Source organism: Taeniopygia guttata, chromosome 12 (genome assembly GCF_048771995.1).
Source record: "Taeniopygia guttata chromosome 12, bTaeGut7.mat, whole genome shotgun sequence".
In the NCBI taxonomy this organism is placed as follows: domain Eukaryota; kingdom Metazoa; phylum Chordata; class Aves; order Passeriformes; family Estrildidae; genus Taeniopygia; species Taeniopygia guttata.
The window spans coordinates 11,872,982-11,893,956 of NC_133037.1; the positions used below are offsets into that span (position 1 = coordinate 11,872,982).

General features: G+C 43.8%; 1 protein-coding gene across 7 annotated transcripts in view; it reads right to left on the reverse strand.

Annotated features, from left to right (window-relative positions):
- FLNB (filamin B) overlaps window positions 1-20,975 on the reverse strand; it is a 71,354-nt gene that overhangs the window by 32,442 nt on the left and 17,937 nt on the right. For all 7 annotated transcript variants that reach the window (XM_072934647.1, XM_072934649.1, XM_072934646.1 and 4 more), the window contains 13 exons: window positions 14,039-14,287; window positions 12,925-13,022; window positions 11,901-12,048; window positions 8,703-8,821; window positions 7,891-7,968; window positions 6,956-7,118; window positions 5,485-5,682; window positions 3,667-3,804; window positions 2,420-2,546; window positions 1,750-1,886; window positions 1,184-1,377; window positions 754-867; window positions 105-248 (listed from right to left, as the gene is read on the reverse strand). In XM_072934647.1, coding sequence (XP_072790748.1) covers window positions 105-248; window positions 754-867; window positions 1,184-1,377; window positions 1,750-1,886; window positions 2,420-2,546; window positions 3,667-3,804; window positions 5,485-5,682; window positions 6,956-7,118; window positions 7,891-7,968; window positions 8,703-8,821; window positions 11,901-12,048; window positions 12,925-13,022; window positions 14,039-14,287 — 1,907 coding nt within the window. The remainder of the gene's footprint in view (window positions 1-104; window positions 249-753; window positions 868-1,183; window positions 1,378-1,749; window positions 1,887-2,419; window positions 2,547-3,666; window positions 3,805-5,484; window positions 5,683-6,955; window positions 7,119-7,890; window positions 7,969-8,702; window positions 8,822-11,900; window positions 12,049-12,924; window positions 13,023-14,038; window positions 14,288-20,975) is intronic.

Consider the following 20,975-nt stretch of genomic DNA (forward strand, 5'->3'; position numbering starts at 1 on the left):
GGAGTTCACAGGAGGGTTTTATCATCCTAGCTGTACTAACAAGTAGTTGTGAGCACCAGTGTCCTATTTGGCTAGAACTAAGTACTATTTGTCTCTGTACTTACCCTAAATGGGCTATTGGGCACATTGGCTCCTCCCCAGACAACAGAAATTGTATGTTTGATTGGTTTAACTGGCACATAGGAGCAGGCAAATACACCATCAGGCTTGCTCTTTATCTGGATATCAATAGGGTTTCCTTCTCCATCCTAAAAAGCAGTAATACAAGCAGAAGGTTCAGGTACTTCAAAAATGTTTGCACAGTTTGAACAGCCCAAGACTGTTCCAAAATGTGTCAGGTTTGGTTTTTTTCCCCGAACTGCAGCTTAGAAATACTGAAAAAACATACAATTTACACTCCTGCAAGTCTTCCTCATCTAACACCTCCTCATTCATACACCATCCTACAACACATAGAAAATTCACAGGCTCAGAGACACTTCAGTGCTTCCAAATGACAACTCAAGGAAATTACACCTTGCTTTGCTTCCAAGTAAGGAAGCAAAGCCATGTACTTCATATACTTCAGAGCAGTCACTTTGTCTTCAGTTGTTGCCTGACTACATTACACAGATCAAAGCACAGAGCTTTGACTGAATTACACATGCCCAGAATTAAGTGGTATATAAGTGAGTAGAAATACTTAAGGCATTTTTCTAAACAGTATTAAAGTCCTTTTGCTGCAGTTTCACACAGCTGCCTTTGGGTTTTTACCTGTGCATACATCTTCAGAGGTGCTTTCCCAGCATCCTTGGTTTCAACTGTGAACTCGGCAGGATTGTTCACTATACAGCCAGTCCTCTCCAAGCCCGGGCCATAAGCCTTCACCTAAAAGAGCACCTCAGGATTATTTGTTTGCAGTTCAGAAAGAGAAACAAACCAAAGTGATTTATGTATGAAGACCTGGCCCCTCCACAAGCCCTATGAAGCATGCAATAGTACCTCAGCAAATTTTCATTATATTAAATCAAAACCACAACAGTATTATTCGAAAAAGCTGGGGAATATCTGGCTGGGTAATATCTTGGCAAATTCAGAGCTTTAAGCAGAGGCACTTTAAGAGTCTGTAACCAGGATCCTTTAGAGACATCTCTACTGTAGTTACATCCAAGACATGCTGTGCCATAGGTGAACTGTGCCTCACCTTATCCGCATTGAAGTCTCCTGAAGCTGGTCGAATAAAGGCCATGTAAGGGCTGTCTTTTATGTCCTCATCATCACACATGATGTGCACAGCATATTCACCAGGCTCTTTGGGCCAATACTTCACATCACATGAGCCATCATTCTTGTCATCACACTCAATTTTAGCCTGAGAAGGGCCTTCTATTGCAAAGCCTGAAAAAGGAACAAGTAGGTTCCTCATGTTAGGTTTGTGGTGGCTGCTAATTTAACACCACTTCCACAAATAGCTTTTTGTTAGCCATAAATATGCCTGATCTCTCAGTCACCCTTCTTCAGCAATACAGGAGATAATCCATCATCTATCATTCCCTCCTGGATCTCATCCCACAAAACCACAGATTAACACTCTCCATCACACACACTCCTGTCTCTAGGACTTGCCTTTGATAGATGTTTGTGTATAGACCACAACACCTTGGAGACTTGGTTTTTTTACTGTTGGAAACCTATTGTTTCCCATGAGTTCGCTGCTAGCATTGCAAGATACAAATATTTCAGGGAAACTAAGTCAAGTAACATACATACCAAGAGAACCAACTTCTGTGCCAATGGACTCGACCACAAAGTCAGCCGACTTGCCCACAACTCCCTCGTGCAGTCCTGGCCCCCAGGCTCGCACTTTCTGAGGACCTGCTTCATGACCCACCTGAACTTCAAAGGGACTACCAGAGAAAAACAAAGCATAGTATTAGAAATGGGGACAAATACAGCATCTCTCTTTTCCCCCAAGCAATTTAATGAGGCTTTACATTGAATTTTCCAAATTAACAGATGCTATCATGTGGTGGCACAGTGCCCAACAGTGTCTTTCTGGCAGAGAGGTCATCCAACCCATCACCATCTTCCACCACAAATCCTGACTGTCAAATACTTGCTCTGCTTGCTATAGCTGTGGACACTGAAATAATAGATCCCTTCAAAATCTTACAGCAAAGTCCAAGGTGCATGATCCACCATGTTTTATTAGGTTTTTTATTAATGATTTTGTGTTAGAAAGACTGATGCAAATCACCTTTCAGAGCTTTGTCAAGCCGCTGCGGCCCAAAACCAGGCTGTTAAAAAAAAATGTTACAACAATTTGCCACTAACTTGTCTTCCCAGTGCTTCTTCAAAGGTCAGTGTTGCTTTAAAAGCCCACCAACTATACAACCCACTGAAGGACACAAAAATGCCCAAACAGCTACTTTTGACTCACCTTTTTGGGATGTTTTGCCCACCCCATGTAATTGTGACAACGTACTTCCCTGGCGTGGCTGGGTAATATTCAAATGCATATATACCATCCATAAAGCCTTTTTGTTTCACCAACTCCTCCAAGCCCTCTGTTGAAAGATCAATTCAGCATTGAACTTAACAGTTTCCATCCTGCTTTCAATTACTCAGACAAGTTCATGTTTTCTAGTATTTATTTTAGCTTGCAAGAATAAATTTCTTCTAACAGAAAAAAAAAAGGTCAGGTTATAAGGGAAGTTAGTTCTAGCTGCCCTCTAGGACAAAGACAGCAAACACTTCCAGAAGAAATACAGCAGAAAGCATTTTAAGTTACCAGACTTAATAAGTTCCCTTGTGTTTTATTTTCTTAGTCTGCAGTATGATGCATGTCATATGTTAAAACCAAAAAGCTTAACATTTGTCAGACTTTGTAACCACAAGTATGCAGGGAATGCCTATTTTTCATTTTCTTCAAGATGAAGAATTTAGGAAGAAAAGCTTAATACGCTAAAATTTACATTGATATGTCTGCTGCTTTTTTTCCCCCCAGCCTCATGAAGCCACACAGTCAGAGCTCTGTGTGTGTGGAGGAGGTGAAGGCAATACAATGCACCTTTGAATGCCGCCCCAGGCGGGGGGAGGTGGCGGGCTCAGAGTACCACACAGGGACTGCTGCTGGCCGCATGAGCCAGCGGCCCCTGTGCTCCCATCCTCCCAGGCAGAGGGCCACATTCAGGGCTCGGGACCAAGGGATCTGGAAATCGATCCTTAGAGATGGTCTCTGTCAGCCTATGGGTTCCTTTCCTCCTCTGCTTGCGTGCCCAAGCAGAGAGTGCCACCAGGAATACTGCTCTGAGTCATTCCCAGATTTATGAGAGCAGGATTTCCCTCATGCCAGAGACCCTGGCGTGTGACTTGCTTCCACAGATTGGATGAAGATGCAATGTGTACTCATAAAGCTTGGAGGCCACAGCAGGCAGATGCATGGATTTTCTCAGTTTTGCTAACTGATGCATTAAAATGGAAAGAACTAAAACCAGATATAATCTTATCCAGCCCTGCAGATCAAAACCTCCCCAATAGACACAAAGGACTGAAAAACCATTCTGAAATATGGCTTTTTATATAGATCCCACCAGTTCCATCTCCTTTCTGTTCTTCTTTTTCCCAGGCTCTGCTCTCCCCCTTCTCCAAAACACATGCACAGTACAGATTCACCCCAGAACTCACTTGGTCCCTTGATAATCACTCCAAGATCTCCGCTCCCTGCTGCTCTTGTATCAACCTTGAAGTCGGCTGTCTCCCTGATGCGGACGCCCTTGGGCTGCAGGCCTCGACCAGTGGCACGACACGCGTTGGGGTTGCAGGCTGCAAGGCAACTTCAGGCATTACTACTGTCTCTGATCTCAACATGGAGATAGCTTAGCCAGCCTGGGACAACCTTCAGTTTAACATTGACTCAGGGCAACCACAGCTTAGCTTTCAGCACAAGGTTATAGTATTAAGACAGACAGACATGAATCTGCCTGGCTGCTGTCTATGCCCCTGGCTTTTAGGCAGTAGTAGTCGGTGCCGCCAGGCAACACTGACCCCCTCTTAGACCATTTTTTAGAATGATTGCAAACACTGAAGCCCTTCTGCTTTCCAATTCAATGCCTGCTATCAGTACAAGACTTTTACACAGCTATCACATAGAGATATTTGCCACAGACACAACCTTCCTGACGCCTTTCACATTGAGGCCCACCGCAGTGTAGGGTGAAGGGTCTCTTTTGCAGATAAGCCCCAGTGAACAGTATTATCCTTCTGGTCTTTCAGAAGCACATGACTGGGATAACTGCTATTAGCAAAGCTGAGTTTTGCGTGTGCTTCATTAAAAGATGTCATGTCAAACCCCCCACCCCAATTGTCACAGTTCACACTTTCACAGAAGCAAAGTCACCGAGCCTCTGCAGATTGAAGCAGGGTGGGGCAGGAGGGTTACACATGGCTTAGGCTTATCTTGACCTCTTTACTCCAAATACTTTTCTGGGCCTCCAGAGTGGCTACAGAAATTTTGTGCACTTAGGAATAGTTTTCATTACACAATCCCAGCTGTCATGAGGTTTTCAGCGCCAAAGACCTGAGAGGTTTGAAGAGACTTACAAACAGCCACAGCTTCCCAGCACTGTAAACCGAACACGCATTTTCCCCAAGCACGCCGTGCTTACAGCAGGAACACAACTCTCCCAAGCAGCTTGTTAGGTTTTCACTCATTATACAGCAGCTTACAGGTTTTCCCCTCACCCCTGCAGCAGCCAACATCACCCTGTGTCCACACGGGGACTGTGTGCCATCTGCCAGCTCTGAAAGCTCAGTGGGAACACACAGGAGCACAGCTGACGTGGAGTGGGAACAGCTTGCAGAGCACTTACACAGCTGCCTCAGGCAGCTTGTGGGTAAGCCAGTTTCACTGACTGGGTCACACAAAGCTTCAGTTCGTTTGCAACTTTCCTCCCCAACCCCAACCAAACCAAAAATCCTTTTGGCTGGGACAAGCTGCAGGCTAGAAGCTTACAAAGAGCAAACATGACGGAGCATCCTGCACACCTCTTACCAACTATGAAGCCATTAGCAGTGAAGTCCAAAATTCCACAAATGGAGGGTAGCTCAGGAGAGATGAGCAGAGATCTAAAAGCATAGGAGCACGTAAGGATGGAACAGAAAGCAAATTAGGTGTCCGTTAAGGAGGAAAACAGTAAATATAGTCATTTGAGGAACAAGGGTGGAAAACAGCAAGACATTGCATAGCTGCATAAATTACTCAAAAAAATTCAAAGGGCAGCTTAACATTTGTAAGTCTAGGCAGAAAGGAAACTAGCAACAAAAGCCATATTACTGTTAGAGAGCACTGGTTTACCCTGAGAGTACTCAGGTGACCCACTGAAACAGGACCAAGATGTTGAGAGGTACAGGGAATAAAAAAGGCATGATCCAAGCATATTCTGTGATCACATCCAAAGAGAAAAGTGTCCATCTTACATTTATATACATTTTTTTTAAACATACCCTCTCCAATGAGAACAGTGCAAGGAGTTTTGGGAATTGCCTCCCCAGCAAAAGTCACTTTGACAATGTGAGGACCAGCTTGAACAGGTTTATAGGTGCAACGGTAGACTTGGTTGCCTTTGTCTTCCACTACAACTTCAGCAAGGCTTCTTCCCTGAGGATCCTCCACTTCCACAATCACGTCACCCACACCAGCACCTGCAAAGGAAACAAGCCCAGCTGAGCCTTGGCTTCCCCACCAGCAACAGGCACCCTGTTTCAGACTACTACCAGCTGTCAGGGCTCAGCCAGACATCCGCTGCTGCCAGTTCTAGGCACAGCGTCGGCGTTCAACTTTTGCTAACAGCAAACATTTGAGCAGGGAGCGGGCAAGACAGAATGGTGGCATTCCATGAAGTCAAACTGACCAGGCTCTGCTGCTCCAGCCACAGGGTTTCACAACATAGTACTGAATATACATACAGACTGGTTACCCTATGGATACCACCCTGTTGCACCTCTATCACAGATCAGCCCACAGCTTTACCAGTCAGTTCAATCTCCCAGGCTTTGAAGTGGTTTAGATTAAGAGATTGGACAAATGAATGCTGGTCTGACAAGGATCCTCTCTGCTGGACTATATGTATTCACTTTTGTTCAGACACCTGCTCCTCTCACATCTTAATTCACTCATACAACAGAAACAGTTTTCTATACGGTTTCAAAGGCCAGACATGTCTTTACATGACTCAGACCACTCCTTCTCCCAATTAGAGGCTGAACATAATACTTGCCTCACTATAGCCACATTTAATTTTATTCTTAAACTCCCCCAGGCAGAAGGTAATTTCAAATATGCCACTCAGCATATTTTGGTGTTTAAATGCTACAAGTAACTGCCCTAAGTAGTTTCACATTGTTCTAAATGAATTAACATTTGTAGCATCTTATTGATTCATTCCTTTAGGCTATAGCATTGGCCTAATAGTAGGTAACAAATAAAGTGATGGAGATGCCCTAATGAAGATAGTAACCTTCTAATAATTACAATAGAGGCTAAAACCAGTTCATCATTGAAGTATGAACTCAAAGTAGCATTGCAGCAGGTTCTTTCTGTAAAGCTAAATATAGAACACACTGCACCTTTACAGTTGGCTCACAGTTTATCCTTCACATTCATGCTCAACATGTGACAGTCCTGTTTAAAATGAGTTAGATGTGGGAAAGAAACTAGCCAGGAACTTGACTACTGCCATCCAGCAAATTCACGGCATATTTCTGGGTCAGGCTTAGCACCCTCTTGCCCCAGCTCAGCTCTGTACTTCAAATATTTCATACACACCTGAAACCTTCTGAGCAGCCTGGCTATAATTTCACCTATGAGCTGGATGGGGCTACAAATCCTCATCCACTTTACAGCTATTTTTCCAAGGCCTCAGATTCTCACATTTGAGGAAACTGGAGGATTTCCACCATCACTCATCCTGCTTACCTGCTGTGTAAAGGTCAAAGTAGGTAGGTTTATTGGCAATGTTCCCTGCTGCCTCCAGTCCTGGTCCCTTTGCTGTCACTTTGCTTGCATCTCCCTGGGCTTTGTCAACATTCACTTCAAATGGACTCTTTGAGATGTGCTGCCCAGCAAACAGGACTGAAACCTAGGGAAAGACAGCATCAGCTTGGACCCATCAGGCAGAGGCAGAGCACAGATCACTACATAAAGCCAAGCGCGGGGTCAAGCATCTGCATTTGTAACACAAAGACTCTTTCCCTCAGAGGCGAGGGACCATCCATCCCACAGCCCCCATCACAACCATGCTAACTGCTGGCCACCTTCTTAAAGTTCTCCTGGTTACAGGATCAGGCACACCAGCATGGAAGCTTGAATCAGGATATGCCAATACAAGGTGGATCTCCATCCAGCAATAAAGTGGCAGCAGAACTTGCATTTTATCATTTCAGACTGGCTGTGGGGACCAGCCACCCTAGGAAGTGTCAAAGCAACAGGATTGCCCATCATAAACCTGTGTCTATGGGCAACCAGGCACAAAGGGAGGAAGTCCTTCTCTGCAAAATTCCTACACGGTACAGTACCATCAGCAAAGAGACATCTTATAGAAACAACCTGCTGTTTTCATCTGCATCTCTTGTGACAACCCACAAAACTGGCTTTGTGAGTTGCACAGAGTGGCCCAGCTTGACACCCAAACACAAATGCACCTTGTCCTAACACACACCTCTTTCCCCCTTGCAAAGGGAGCAGCTCAAAAGCCAGATGGAGAACTAAGGCCACATCAATTTAACTTTTCTTCAGGATGCCCGAGGTGGCTCTTACCCATCAGTGAACAGGGAGCCCTCAGGAGCTCATGTTAACAATCAACAGAGCAGTGTGTCTAGCAAGAGAATACTGGTTGTTGACACAAAACCCACCTTGTGAGGTCCAGTAACCCTTGGAACATACTGTACTGAGTAGGTCTTGTTTTTGTCACTGGATGGCGTTATCTTTGCCTAGGAGAGAAAACACATCCATCATCAAGCTGTGCCTACACACGCCAGCTGAACTCTTTACTGATACTGCAATCTATTTCCAGAGTTAGCAATGTTAGACACTTGTTGCTGTGAGAGCAGGAATCCTTGCTACCCTCCTCTTCTCACATGGAAAAAATCCCATTGGTTTTGTCTTCACAAGAGAGGAAGCAAGCTACCTTCTCCCCAACCCAGCCCTTTCCTTTGCTGTTAATTGCTCTATTGAAGCAGGCCAAAAATGAGGAGACAGTAAGTCCAATGTACAGCTGTATTTTTCTGGAATGCTGTAACATGATCAAGTGGAACACTTGGATGAGAAGTTTCTATAAACATTAAAACCAGCATTTTAACTCAAAATGATTCATGGCATCTAAATAGTTGCTTTAGCCATTCTTGCAGAATGAGTAAATGCAGACAGTGATTTACTGATTTGTGTTATCTAAAAGCAGGTCAGAGTGTACTTGGCCAGTCAAGCTAAAGCTCTGTGACTACTGGACACTGGAGCTGTGTTGCTTAGTTGCAAGTAGTGACTGTTTTTCAAGGCAATCATGAAGAAAAGCTTGAGGCTTCTTGCACTTTAGATAAATGGTATTTTGCAATTTCTTTGTAGATTACTTATTTGTTAAGAACTCACTTGTGAAAGATGAAGGTTACCGCAAAAACTACAGCATTCAGACCAATCTGACTTTTCCATACCAGACACTTAACGTACATACCTCCTCTCTGTTTCCTTCTGGATCTTCTATGAAGACCATCAGGTCACCCTGCCCAGCACTGATGGTGTCCACTGTGAAGATGGCAGGCTGCTTCACCATGTTCCCATGAGGCTCAATCCCTGTGAGACAAATACAGAACAGCACATTAGCTGCTGCCACAAAACCCAAAAGACAGTTTGGAGGCTACCCAAAGGCTGTCCAACCCGTTCTCCCTTGCAAACCATCAGAATCAGTTCCCCCAGGCTTCTGCACATCGTGTCTTTATCCTCTGCCCACAGCATGATGCTCACAATAAGGCCTTCTCTTACAATACAAGTATTTTTAAAAATTGCTTGAATCATTTGTACTCAATTCAACTTACAGTCTCTGACCAAATCAGGAACCCAGCTGCTATTTGGATGCAGGTGAAAACCAGTTACCCTGACAGGTACTCAGGGTCACTCCCACTGCTGGCAAGTGCAGGGCTGATGCTGACAGCAAGCAGGACATGTGCATTAGCTGCTATTTAGGAACTGTTCTGCTTCACACAGGTAAATGTTTAAGTGTGTTGCACCACAGGACGGGTGACTAAAGAGGCAGGAGAGACATTTTGGGAAGCATTTAGGTGAAGACATTACTCTAGAGCCAAAAGACCTACTTTAAGACAGAATTTTTACCTGTACTGCCCCATCTTACTCCATTTTCAAAATCCAGCAGGTACAGATACTGCTCAGATTTACTATTCTTTGAAATCTGCTCAGACTACCTGGCCAGAGTGTACACTGTACAAATGACATGCAGAAACCTCTTAAAACAGTAAAAATCTTGCTACTTGGTGTGGTTTCCACTTAACTTTTAATCAGTTTCCTTATTCTCCAGCACAGGGCCTGCTACAGCACGCATTTACCAGCAGGGTTTCATCATTTCTCTGTACACAGTCCCAGGTCACGACATCTGTCATGGTGGTGTCAGACTGAGTGGGTGGAAGAACTTCCCAAAGTTGCTGATTCCAGACTAGCCCAAACACATCCATACCCTTCCGTCCAAGGCAATTACTCCTTGGGTGATTCATAAAACTGTGGGCACTACTGCTCCATAGCACAATTAGTGGAAAGTGCAACGTCTGATAGGTTATAAAGGAAGTGGTTGTGAACAACAGAATTTCTGAACTTGTTTATCTTCAGAAAACAGTAACTTGAGAGCAATGCAAGGAAGACCATGTTTTTGCTAGGAAATCTGAGCATTCTGATAAGGTGTTAACAATTGACATATTCATTCTTTCAAACTAAACCCTAGATTATCATCTAGCTGAAACTGCTACAAATTTGCTCTGTGTCTCTCCAGTCCATCCCACAAGCATTAGGATATGGTATTCAAGTATCACACCTTCTGCAAGCATAAGAAGGATTGATTATCCTCCTCTGAAGACAATTTCAGCCAGGACACCATTAGTTACAACACCTTCTTAGCCTACACTTCATCTTCTAAATTTTACTATCTTATCAGTGGCCTGCTTTGGATGGTTAAATGAGAACTCCTAGTCCACCACTGATGACCTACACAACTCTGTATGTCCCCTCTGCAGGCTCATTTCACATGGCTGTCCTCAGCACAAACCCTCACAGTGCTCAGGGTGGTGTGCTACAGCTAAGACTCTTGTTGGGAGGTTATGAAGAGCTTACATGAAAAAGGGTAATAAAAAGAGCTAAGATTGACCCACTTAGCACTTGACAGTCATCTTTTTTTGGAAGCATGAAAACCTGTTTCTCACCTGTCCAAAAGACCCTGCTCAGTCAAGGACTGAGCTCCTTGCTGCTGGAGTCACCTTCCAGTTCTGACATATCTTAGCAGTCAGAATTATCAATTAGTATATATAGTGACTCTGTTTTGATGTTTTCATTAAGTTAATTGCCAATCTTTCAATAACAGCCACTCACTCTGATGTAATTTTCATTACAAAGGTTCCAGAGACACATGAAAGCAGACTACAAAGTAATTCCAGTTTTTGAATTAATGAAAACATGACTAAAGTCACACTTGACAGACTGAGGCAGGCTGATCAGTTGTTTACACATTTGGGGCCTGAAAATGTGTCTGTGTATTGTGTTTTGCTGTGGAGGGCACTAACAACGGACATAAAACCCCAAGTTGGATAGGTACTAAACACACTCTGACTGTAGGAACTGCTTCTAAGTGCATAAATAAAGTCCCTGTCCCTTCATTCCACTAGTTATGTTTCATTTCCATTTCAAATGGAAATTAAAAAAAAAACTCAGGCAAGTAAGAAAACCAGAAAGAAAAAAGGTTTTGTTTCTTTCCATTTCATTCTTGTACACCCAATTCTGAAACACACTCATTCTAAAAATCTTGAAGGACCAACAGCAGCCCACATATGTAAAAAAAAAAAAAAAAAAAATTAAGGTGGAATGGAGAGTCAAGTGTAATGCCAAAGAGATGTCTTCCAACATGCCAACCACATTGAAGGCAAAAATCTGTTACTTATTCAGTTGTGACTATGCACCAGTCTAGAATAGAACCTCATCAATAGTTACATGAAATTATCAATTTAAAAGGTCAGTTAAAAATAAGAATGCCTATAAGCATCTATGGACAATCAACAAATTCAGCCTTCAGTCCTTCCAATCAGAAATTTCAGCCTTTCTAACAAGGCTCAGCACTATTTAATGTCTCCAGGGCTACCAACCCATCTTTGTACATGTGCAAAACTATCAATCAACTCAATTAAGAAATTTAGAATTACCCCACTCTAACACACATCAAGCCTGGGAAACTGAAATCTGTCTCTACAGAGAGCCTGCCAGAGAGACAGTGAGGTGATGAAGTTTTTCTTCTTTTAAGGAGTGCTTTATCACCACAAGCATTCACTGCTAGATCATCACCCATCAGTAGCAACACTGCTCTTCTGAATTCCACGCCAAGGTTGTTTTAGCCCCATATCATGCTACTTCTTCCAGCTGTGGATGCGAGGCTGGCAGCTTGCAGAACAGGTTCAGACGGGGAAATTTACATGTTAGAACTAGGAGTGCCTTCTGGACTGTATCCATGTATTTCTGAAACCAGGCACCATACCAAGAGTATACAAGTGAAACTTTGAAGTCAGTTAGTTACAGTAGGTCTGAAGTTCAACATAAGCAGAAAACCCCACCCAGCTTTCTGAAGAGTTACTGCTCCATGCAGCAGTCCTCACCATGTCCTTACCTCTGCCATAAGCCCTTGCTTTCTTTGGATTCAGTTTGGGTTTTAAAGGAGCTCCTGGTTTCAGCTTGGCTTTGGGGAACTGGGACAGGTAAGTCATCACAGAGTGCTCATCCACATCAGGGTGGATAATTTCTTCAGGGGTAATAACCTGAAAGACAGTGCAATTAAGCATATTGTACCAGTGCCTGGTTACCACAGGTCAACACAGAAACAGAACTATGACACAGATTTCAAAACTCCCACATGCTAATGGGATTTCTTACACTTATTTTCCCTTTGATACACACAACATCATTTATTATCTCAGGCAAGAAAATCAAGAAGCTCATTATTGTCCCAGTGTGGTTTGGGGGCATTTTGCGCCTTGATTACTAGGGGTTCTCAGGAGACTGCAACAAGTTTAATGGTACCAGGGCAAGACAACAGCAGTTCCCCTTGAAAAGTGACATGGGGATAATTGATGTTGAAAAAGTCGGTAATTCATAATCCTGCATGCTTACAGCTCTGAACTGCAAGGCTTGCAAAGTTAAACTTGTGACCAGTCTCTTCTCCTGCTTCCACAGTACAAGCTGCTTCAGAGACTTCTGGAACTCTGTCCAAGTTTATCAGCATGAAAAGAATCCGGTTTGTAAATACATTGCTCTCTGTTTGAACATTATCATCACAGGTGATTTCCTAAGCCAGTAAGTTTTTCTTCTGTGGAATTCAATGCAGCAAAACAAACTCACGCCATGGACTAACATGTCAGGCACCACCATATAGACCCTTTCCTCCTGCCTTATATGCTGCAACAGCAGCTGTCTTCAGCAGAGACACCTACAGAAACACAACCAGAGCTCTGAAATGTATTAGTGTGTTTCATAACAGTGCACCCTTTCTCAGGCAACTCTACGTAAGTTAAGAGTAACTTCTGAAAGCTTCCAAGCAGCTTCACCTGCTTTCCTCAATTTAAACTCCAGCTAGTCACAAGACCAAAGTTGTCCACTGTGTTCCCCACAGGCAGCCCGTGTGTTGGTGGCCTTACCTGTGGTACACCCAGCCAGTCATCCGCCTGCTGCATGGCTTCCCGGGCATTGTCCACGGGCTTCTTTGGGTCCCAGGTCTCCCAGTCAGGGCACAAACCTGCAAGCACATTTCAGTTGTTGTGTGTTATCTGCCAAGGTGCTTCCCTAGCTGAAGAAACTAAGTATAAACTCCACGTCCCTTTGCATTACACTTCTTCACAGAAAGACATTCAGAGCTTTGCAGAAGTAACCAAAACAAGACAAGCACATGCTGCTTACTGAAACAACTCTAAGGCAACAATCAGTGCAGAGTCATAGAATGGTTTAGGCTGGAAGGAATCTTTAAAGGTCATCTAGACTGACTCCCCCCTCTGCAATGAGCAGTAACATCTTCAACAGAGCTCTGTGCAACCTGACATTGAATGTTTCCTGGGATGGGACATCTACCATCTCTCTGGGTAACTTGTGCAAGATACCACTCTAAATTTTAGCACAGATACATCTACCATCCTTTATGTTTCACTGGTTCTCTTGCAGCACATTTGGTAAAGAAAATTCCAACCACTTGCCACAGCAGCCTAGATTGCATTAGATGAGCACCAGCAATTCCACGAGCAAGGCTGTTTTATAAGAAAGTGATGAAATTTTGCCTTTTTCACACTACATCAAATTATTTGCCTTAAGCAGCTCAGTCTCAGCTTGCTAAACACTGAAGTTTCAGTTAGTGTGCAGCTTCTGGCTGCTCTGTGCTGCCTTTGCAATCCTAGTTCAGGAGAACACACGAAGTTCTCCCACTGCACCCTGAAGTTGAAAGGTTGTTGGCACTTGCCGTGGGAACAATCCTTTCTTCCATTTAGGAGCCAGCATTGGTGCCTTTGTCCCTTGCACCCAATACAAAGCTTAGATGTGGCGCCTCCCATAATGCAATCACACATTCTGCTACAGGCCAGAATTTCTTTTGGCCAAGAAGTTTAAATCTTGCTGCTTCCTACAGCAGGTCTCTTTGGACTCATCTGATTTTCTTGGAAGCCTCATTCCAGTTCAAGCTCACCAGTGAAAATCTCCTCCCATAGTAAGAGAAGCCACAAGGATAACAAGCAAGGAAAACACTGGCCATCAGAACAAAGGACTTACCTGGAGCACAGCTGTCAACAAGAGCACCCAGTGCTTTGCCATCCTGCCAGTTCTGATTGAAGTTTGTGATTGGCAAGTAAGGAATTTTGTTCTGGATCCAGCCCAGCAGCCTCTGCTTAGGGGTCTGCTTCTTTGCATCATCATCACCTTCATCCTCCCAAACAGGCATAGAAATGGAGTAGTGAAGGATAAGGGTCCATATCAGGCCAAGGATCAGCTTCAGGTTTCCATCAACTATGGCTTTACTATCTAGAAGACAAAATACATACAACTGATTACCTGCCATTCTAAAGAAAAGAGGTGTTTTTAAAACAGTGTGCCTGCACTCATGCAGGTAATCAAGGACAAGAAAAATGACCCAGGCCACTTGCAGGCACTTGTTCAGGTAGAGACACCATTCATCACAGGGAGCATTAGACAGGACAGAAAGAAGAGTCACAGGACTCAGTGCTCTCCAATTGTCACTTGCCCTTCAGTTTTACGATCTTAGCTTAGGGGAAGTGGCAATTTGAGACCTCTAGTATTTTGATTTGGATAAGTACCACCTATATTTTGTAATAGCATTTGTATCTTATGAAAAGGCCAAACAGCATGTGATGGAGGTCACAAAACCAGCATCCCAACAGGCATTACACACTCCAGGGCACAGAGAAAAGCATCATTTAGGAAGCAGCATTTATATACAGAAACATGTCTCCCACACACATCAATAATTTGCCTTTAAAATGGTAGGGAATAAAATAAAATGCTGCTATGTAGTGAAGACAAGCAAATACAGAGTTTGGAATTGGTCTGGATATATTAAGACCTGCGTACAATCAGCAAAGCGGGCAGTGGAAGGCCATGGACAATCCTTTGCACCACCACACAAGACATCACCCCTTCACACTACAAATTCAGAGCTACAGGAAAGGAGAGCCAGTTTTGGCTTTTCCATATCATGCTCCAGTTTAAGAAAAATTTAGCACCAGAGTGGCCATGCTGCTGTTTTGCTTTAAGACACACTATGGAGCTAGCTAAGTTCAAGGCTGCTGGGTATCAAGATCACATTTTCATAAGCAAAGTCTGCAGGGGCAGGACACATTTCTGCATCAGTTTGGCCTTATGAAGTGATCACGACAGTTCTGCGAATTCACGTGCAAGTTACCTTAGCTTTAATGAGTCACAGATTGAATATTCTCTGTTACAATCAGCATTGTTACTTTTGCTTGATTTGTCCCTTATTAAACTCTAGAAATTTTGAGGTGTGGGCTTAGTTTCTCACACCTCCCTCCCTTTGAGGTCGTAGTTGTTACTCAGGTTGTATTACACTGCTAACAGCTCCAGATTTTTCAAGCTCATCCAAATCAAACCTCTTCTGTTTCAGGATGCTCTCAGTCTGACAATTACTCTTACTCCCAGCAGAATGTTACAGAACATTTTTTTGGTTCTTTCCTCCATTTCAAGTGCAAACTGTTACAGAAATCCCTTTTCAGTAAACAGAAGTTACAAGTGACCTGGAAAGTTCTGCCTACTCTCCAGCTCCTGCAACATATGCTGGAGTAAAGACAATTACAGCTGTATAAACTCCCTTCCATGCCACCAGAATTATTGTGCAGAAATCTTACAGAGTCCTAGCTAGCAAAGTAAAAGTGTTCTGTAACTGGGCTGCATTCTCCAGTCACATCCAGAGTGTTAACAGGCAAAGCCCTCCAAGGCAACTCTCATTGTGCCCAACACCCACTGGGCATGCCTTACCTGCTCCTCTTCAGCTGTAGAGACCACAGCAGCAATCCAGCACCATCTTATCAATGCAAAAAGATCTACTAACTTTCAAAACAAGTGTTTATACAGAATAGTGACCAAGAATAGTAATCACCCTTTAACCCAAAGCCCAGGCAAAGCAGTTAATATTTACATGGTTTCACAATAGAGCAGTATGTCCTAAACAGATAATGCTGTAACTTAAGACCTTGAAAGTCTTTTGGACCTTCTGGGTAGCTCGTGTCTGGTTTCTACTTAAAATTATTTATATGGGATTTTTTAACATCAGTTTTGACTAATCTTGCAGGATTACGATATGTGTCTGCCACTTGACTGCTCGCTGACTACACATCCAGTCCAAGATACACAATAGATAGCTATGGGGTGATTAAGCCCTACTGGATTTTAATTACAGGTTCCAAGGTAAAAGTCTACATCAAATAAACAGTGGGTCTCCTAGCAACAACTAAACAAGCCCTACTGTTACCGTTTCTGCTCTCTTTCCAGCTAAGCTGCAAACAGGTCAGTGCCTTCCCTCCCCCGTGCCAGCAGCTCCTTCATCCCACCCCATGGCACAACTACCAGGTCACACTGTGGTGCTGGAGCACGCCAATGGCCAGCCCATCTCTGCTCCAGAAATGCCTCTAAGCTTCAGTTTCAGATTTATATCGACATCGGCATTTTTACTAGAGGGACACAGCCATGATTTAGTATGCTACAAGCAAGCTCATTTCAGAAAACTATCCAGCATTTTCAGGGAGGAATGCCAGCAGGACAAGACCCACCTTGAGTACAATGCTACACACACATTACTCGAGATAAGGAATGGCTCATTTTATATTTCTAGCACATAAATAATGTCTGTATGTGGTTGCACTGTGGTTACTACAGCAACCAGCTGTGTCTTCAGAGCTTCCCCCAGCACCTCACTGCCCTCACCAAAGGCACAGCTGGGCTGTGGTCCTTGATCTGGGGAAAAACAGCCTGTATGGGCTTCACAGCAAGAGCAAGAATATCCCATCTCACCAGCCTCATCCAGAAAGGCTGGGCACAGGGCTGCTGCTCTGATGACAGGAAAAGGTCACCACAGGAACAGGACAGCTCTTCCTCTCTGGGGTTGGTGCCATTGCCACGACTGCACTTTGTTAGCAAGTTAGCAAGCTCTCACAGCCTCCCAGCTTCCTGACAGGCATAGGGATCTCATGATGTAATTTTTTCCAAGCTAAGGAGGAGGGCTTGTCTGCTTTCATTTGGGGTGGGAAGCAGGCAGGGAGAAGAACTCCTGGGCAGGACAGGAGACCTTATCAGCACCCAGCAGAGCTGCCCACATGCCCTTTTCAGAGGCACCCTACTCCCAGCACTGGCTCACAATCTCTATTACTGTATAAAAGAACCCTTCACATTCAAGAGAAGACCAAAGTCCAGCTCAAAGTAGGCTTAGCTTCCATGCACTGCTGTAAAGCTCAGCTCCACCTGAGCACTCAGCCTCACCAGAAGGGCTTCTTCTTTAGTGCTGCCTTTTTCATTAATTGGATAAAAATATTCCATGCATCTTGGGTTGTAAGATGAAAGTGACAACCAGGAAGACACGCATCCATTCAGGGAGCGCAGAGCTGGCCTTGAGAACACATAGTACAACCACCTTTGCAAGCATCCCCCACCAGCTCTGAGTGCACACTAAGTCTAATACTGCCAAGGTGGAGGGATAGTGGAAAAAATAATATATTCCAATGACACTTAAGCACCAACAATCATTACTGCAGGCTCTGCTTGTACCCCAGTTCAGCTGGCTTGCCAATGAATTCCCTCTATTCCGTCGTCTGCTTCAAGACACTTTCTGGCCACCTCAGGCTGGAAAACAGATTACATGAACAGCAAATTTCCACCACTGCTTTCCTACAACAAAAATTACTTTTAGGCACACTTATTACTCACACAGTCAATGTTTTACAGAGCCTTTAAAGTAATGTTTCTCAACTGCTCTACAGAAGCTCATAGTAAATTTACAACATAGAGATGCACACTTGTATCAGTGCTTCTGAACCTCACAGCCAGCCCTTGACAATTCATCTGCACCACCCCCAGCTGCATTTGGCTTTCAGCTTCAATGAGTTAGGTGGATAGGAACAAATTGCCTGCCTTCAGCTGTGAGAGTGTGTTTACTCCATAGCACCAGCCACGTTTCTGCAGATTAAAGGAGCCCTCTCCATGCAGGAGACAATCACTGGTCCCAGCCTTCCTGTGGCTTGGAGGAAGCGAGCTGCTGGATCTCATCTGCCAAGATCATTTAGCAAGGCTGAACCAACTCTTTACAGCATCACTGCAGACAGCTTTAATGTAACCTTTCTTGGAGAAGGCATAATCATCTGCATAATTTGCTTTATTCATGTCACAGTGCTTATGTTAACATCTGCAAGATACCCTTACAGGTGTGTCAGAGAGCAATGTTCCCTGGTTCCAGCAGGAGATGTGTGCTTTGGAGATCAAAGTCTCTGCACAGCTGACTCATACTTGCTGACAATCACTGGACTTCTACTTTCAAAGGGCACAGTTTTATGGGAAGCCCAGGCAGGAAGCAGGAATCCATACCACAGGCCCTCCCTCTCGCTTCACACTAGTACTTGGGAGGACTTTAACTCAACTGAAACAGGCAACTTTAGAGATGCCATCTAGAAGAGTCAATGGATGAAGGGTTTGGAAAGAGCTATTTGTGCTGGTTTTGGGGGGTTTGGGATTTTATTATTATTAGAGCTAAGAATTTTTGGGTGTGATATGCAAGTTCTCCTCCCACTTTTGCTGTGCACTCCAAAACTTTGAATGCTGTAAGGTGACCACTTTCAGACAGTCTGCAAGTTCTTATGGCTAGACATGCTGTCCTAAAACACCAAGAAGCAAAAAATGCAGAAATGTTTTAAGTTTGGATTTAACACAAACACTCCTTCTCACCTACACTGTTCAATGTGCATTTTAACTTCAACTCTCCATCTTCAACTTGCTTCCCTCCTCTAGAGGAACCCGATGACAATCCAACATCAACAAAATAGCAGCAGCCATCAGCAAGACACAGCCCCCATTCAGCTGCAGGCAGGCAGGAGCTGTCTGCAGGGAAGGGCTGCTATCAGCCCACTGCTGAGCTCCTGCTGTCAGGGTGCATCTCGACACGACATACATGCTGACTGCTGGAAAAAACCCGCCAGCCAGACTTAAGCTGTTCTGCAGAATCAACAACAGTATTGAATAAGCAAGCACACTCTTTCTTAAAAAAAAAAAGGCATCTATATATAGCCTACAACATTAAGTTTTATGTAGAAGTATTCTCTTCCTAGTCAGCTATTAAGTGGCTGCCTAGTAGGGTGAACAGGAAAACAGGCTGAACCAGAGCTCATTTGCTTCCATCACACCTCTGAGTCTAGATTGTAATTCTTCCACTTTTATTATCCTATTAACTAAGTGGCAACCAGCCCAAAAAATGGATTATGGCAATTCCATAGGCCAGCAGTACATACCACCAGTCTCAGTCTTGAAAAGGAACCAATTTTCTACTGCTCAAACTGATTTATAACTGTTGCTCTATACTAAAATACTAATATGATATGTTACACTTGGACTGCTAAAATCAGACTCCTCAAAGCAAAAAGAAAGATGTTCAAGTGCCAGGGCTTCAGCTAGCAGTGTGACTAGTCTGAGCCAGCAATGTGACCATTTTGAGACAAATGTGTGTGTCAATTTTATGGCTTGGGCCACAAAAAACTTCCCAACTCAACCCACCAAGTAGAAAACTGCCAATGCTTGGTCCTCTGCATTTGTGCTTATAGCTGCCCCAGAAGCCAGTGCCAGAACTGAAACCTGGCACTGGTTGGAAACCTGGACATTTATTTACTCCAGTAGAACTCCCTAGATTCTACTTGAAACACATGGCTTGAACAATATGACCTTTATTAGGTCTGTAATTGTACCAAAAAAAAAAAAACCAACAACAAAAAAGCATTATAAACAAGTTTCTGACTAGTATCTTCTGCTCGTGTGCAAGTCTGCTCTGCATTCAGATTAAGCATAAGTACTACCCAAACTATGGCAATGTTCCTTGAACTCTGCCCTACAGCAGAGCTGCAAGTCATTCTCTGCTGGACAATTAGTGGAAACAAGCTACCGAAGCAGACAGCTTCCTTACTAAATCAAGCTAGTCATACAGACTGTGGAAGTATTGCAAAACAAACAAAGGACTAAAAAAGCAGCTTTTGGGTAGTGAATTTTATTTTTTTTAAATAGCTTCATGGCTGAGGCTGCAGTCAACACAGCTTGTTCACTATCTCACAGAGCCATCTCAGAAGCTTAGCTGTTGATTTTCACACTGAGAAGTTAAATCACAACCAGCATTGATATTTGCATCTACCTTCTCTAAAAAGAGGTATTCCTCCTCCTTTCTTATGTCCCCCATATTTAAACTTTTGTTCTCTGCATTATATGTAGGGAGAAACCAAATCCATGGTTCTCAATACAAAACAAAAGTCTCACCAACAGCCCTTACTCTTTATTTCCAGGCATGGAAGGAATTTTGTATAGCACACAAAGTTCATATGTGATCAGTTATGAAGAGACTGCAGGAATTTTAGATCTTAGTGTCTTTAAGTGTCTGAGCATTTTCCCTCCTCTAGTTATTCTCACCTATTGTAAAATAGCTATAGCAGCTATGGGACAGAAAAATTAGGCAATGATTAGGGCTTAATCTTCTGGAACAAAGAAAACACTGCACTGAGCAGAGCCACATGCCAAACAGAAGTATGCAGATGAGATGGAGCTGAGCAAGCTGCCCAAGGAAATTCTTTGCTGAAGCATACAGTATGTGTTCACAGGCTTACTGTGTCTGCTAAAGACATTAGCAACATCCTCTGTAGGGATAATATGTCTTTAAATCAATTACAGCGATTCCTCTGTGCTTTGAGAACATATGCAACCATTTCCTCCAGTGTCCCTTAAGCCCAGGTCCATCCCAGCTCCCCAGGGCCAGCACATCACTTGTGCCCTGCCATGTGCAGCCGCTCACCCCACGGAAGCACAGGCTGTGCCTAGCACACAGAGCTGCTTGAACTCGGGCTGGTTTTGTGGATACCCAGCTGTGACCTGCCAGCCTATAACTGCCACGTGCTCCAGTCCCACTGCATCTCTGCCTCTCAGCAGCTTTTGCAGGCAGTGC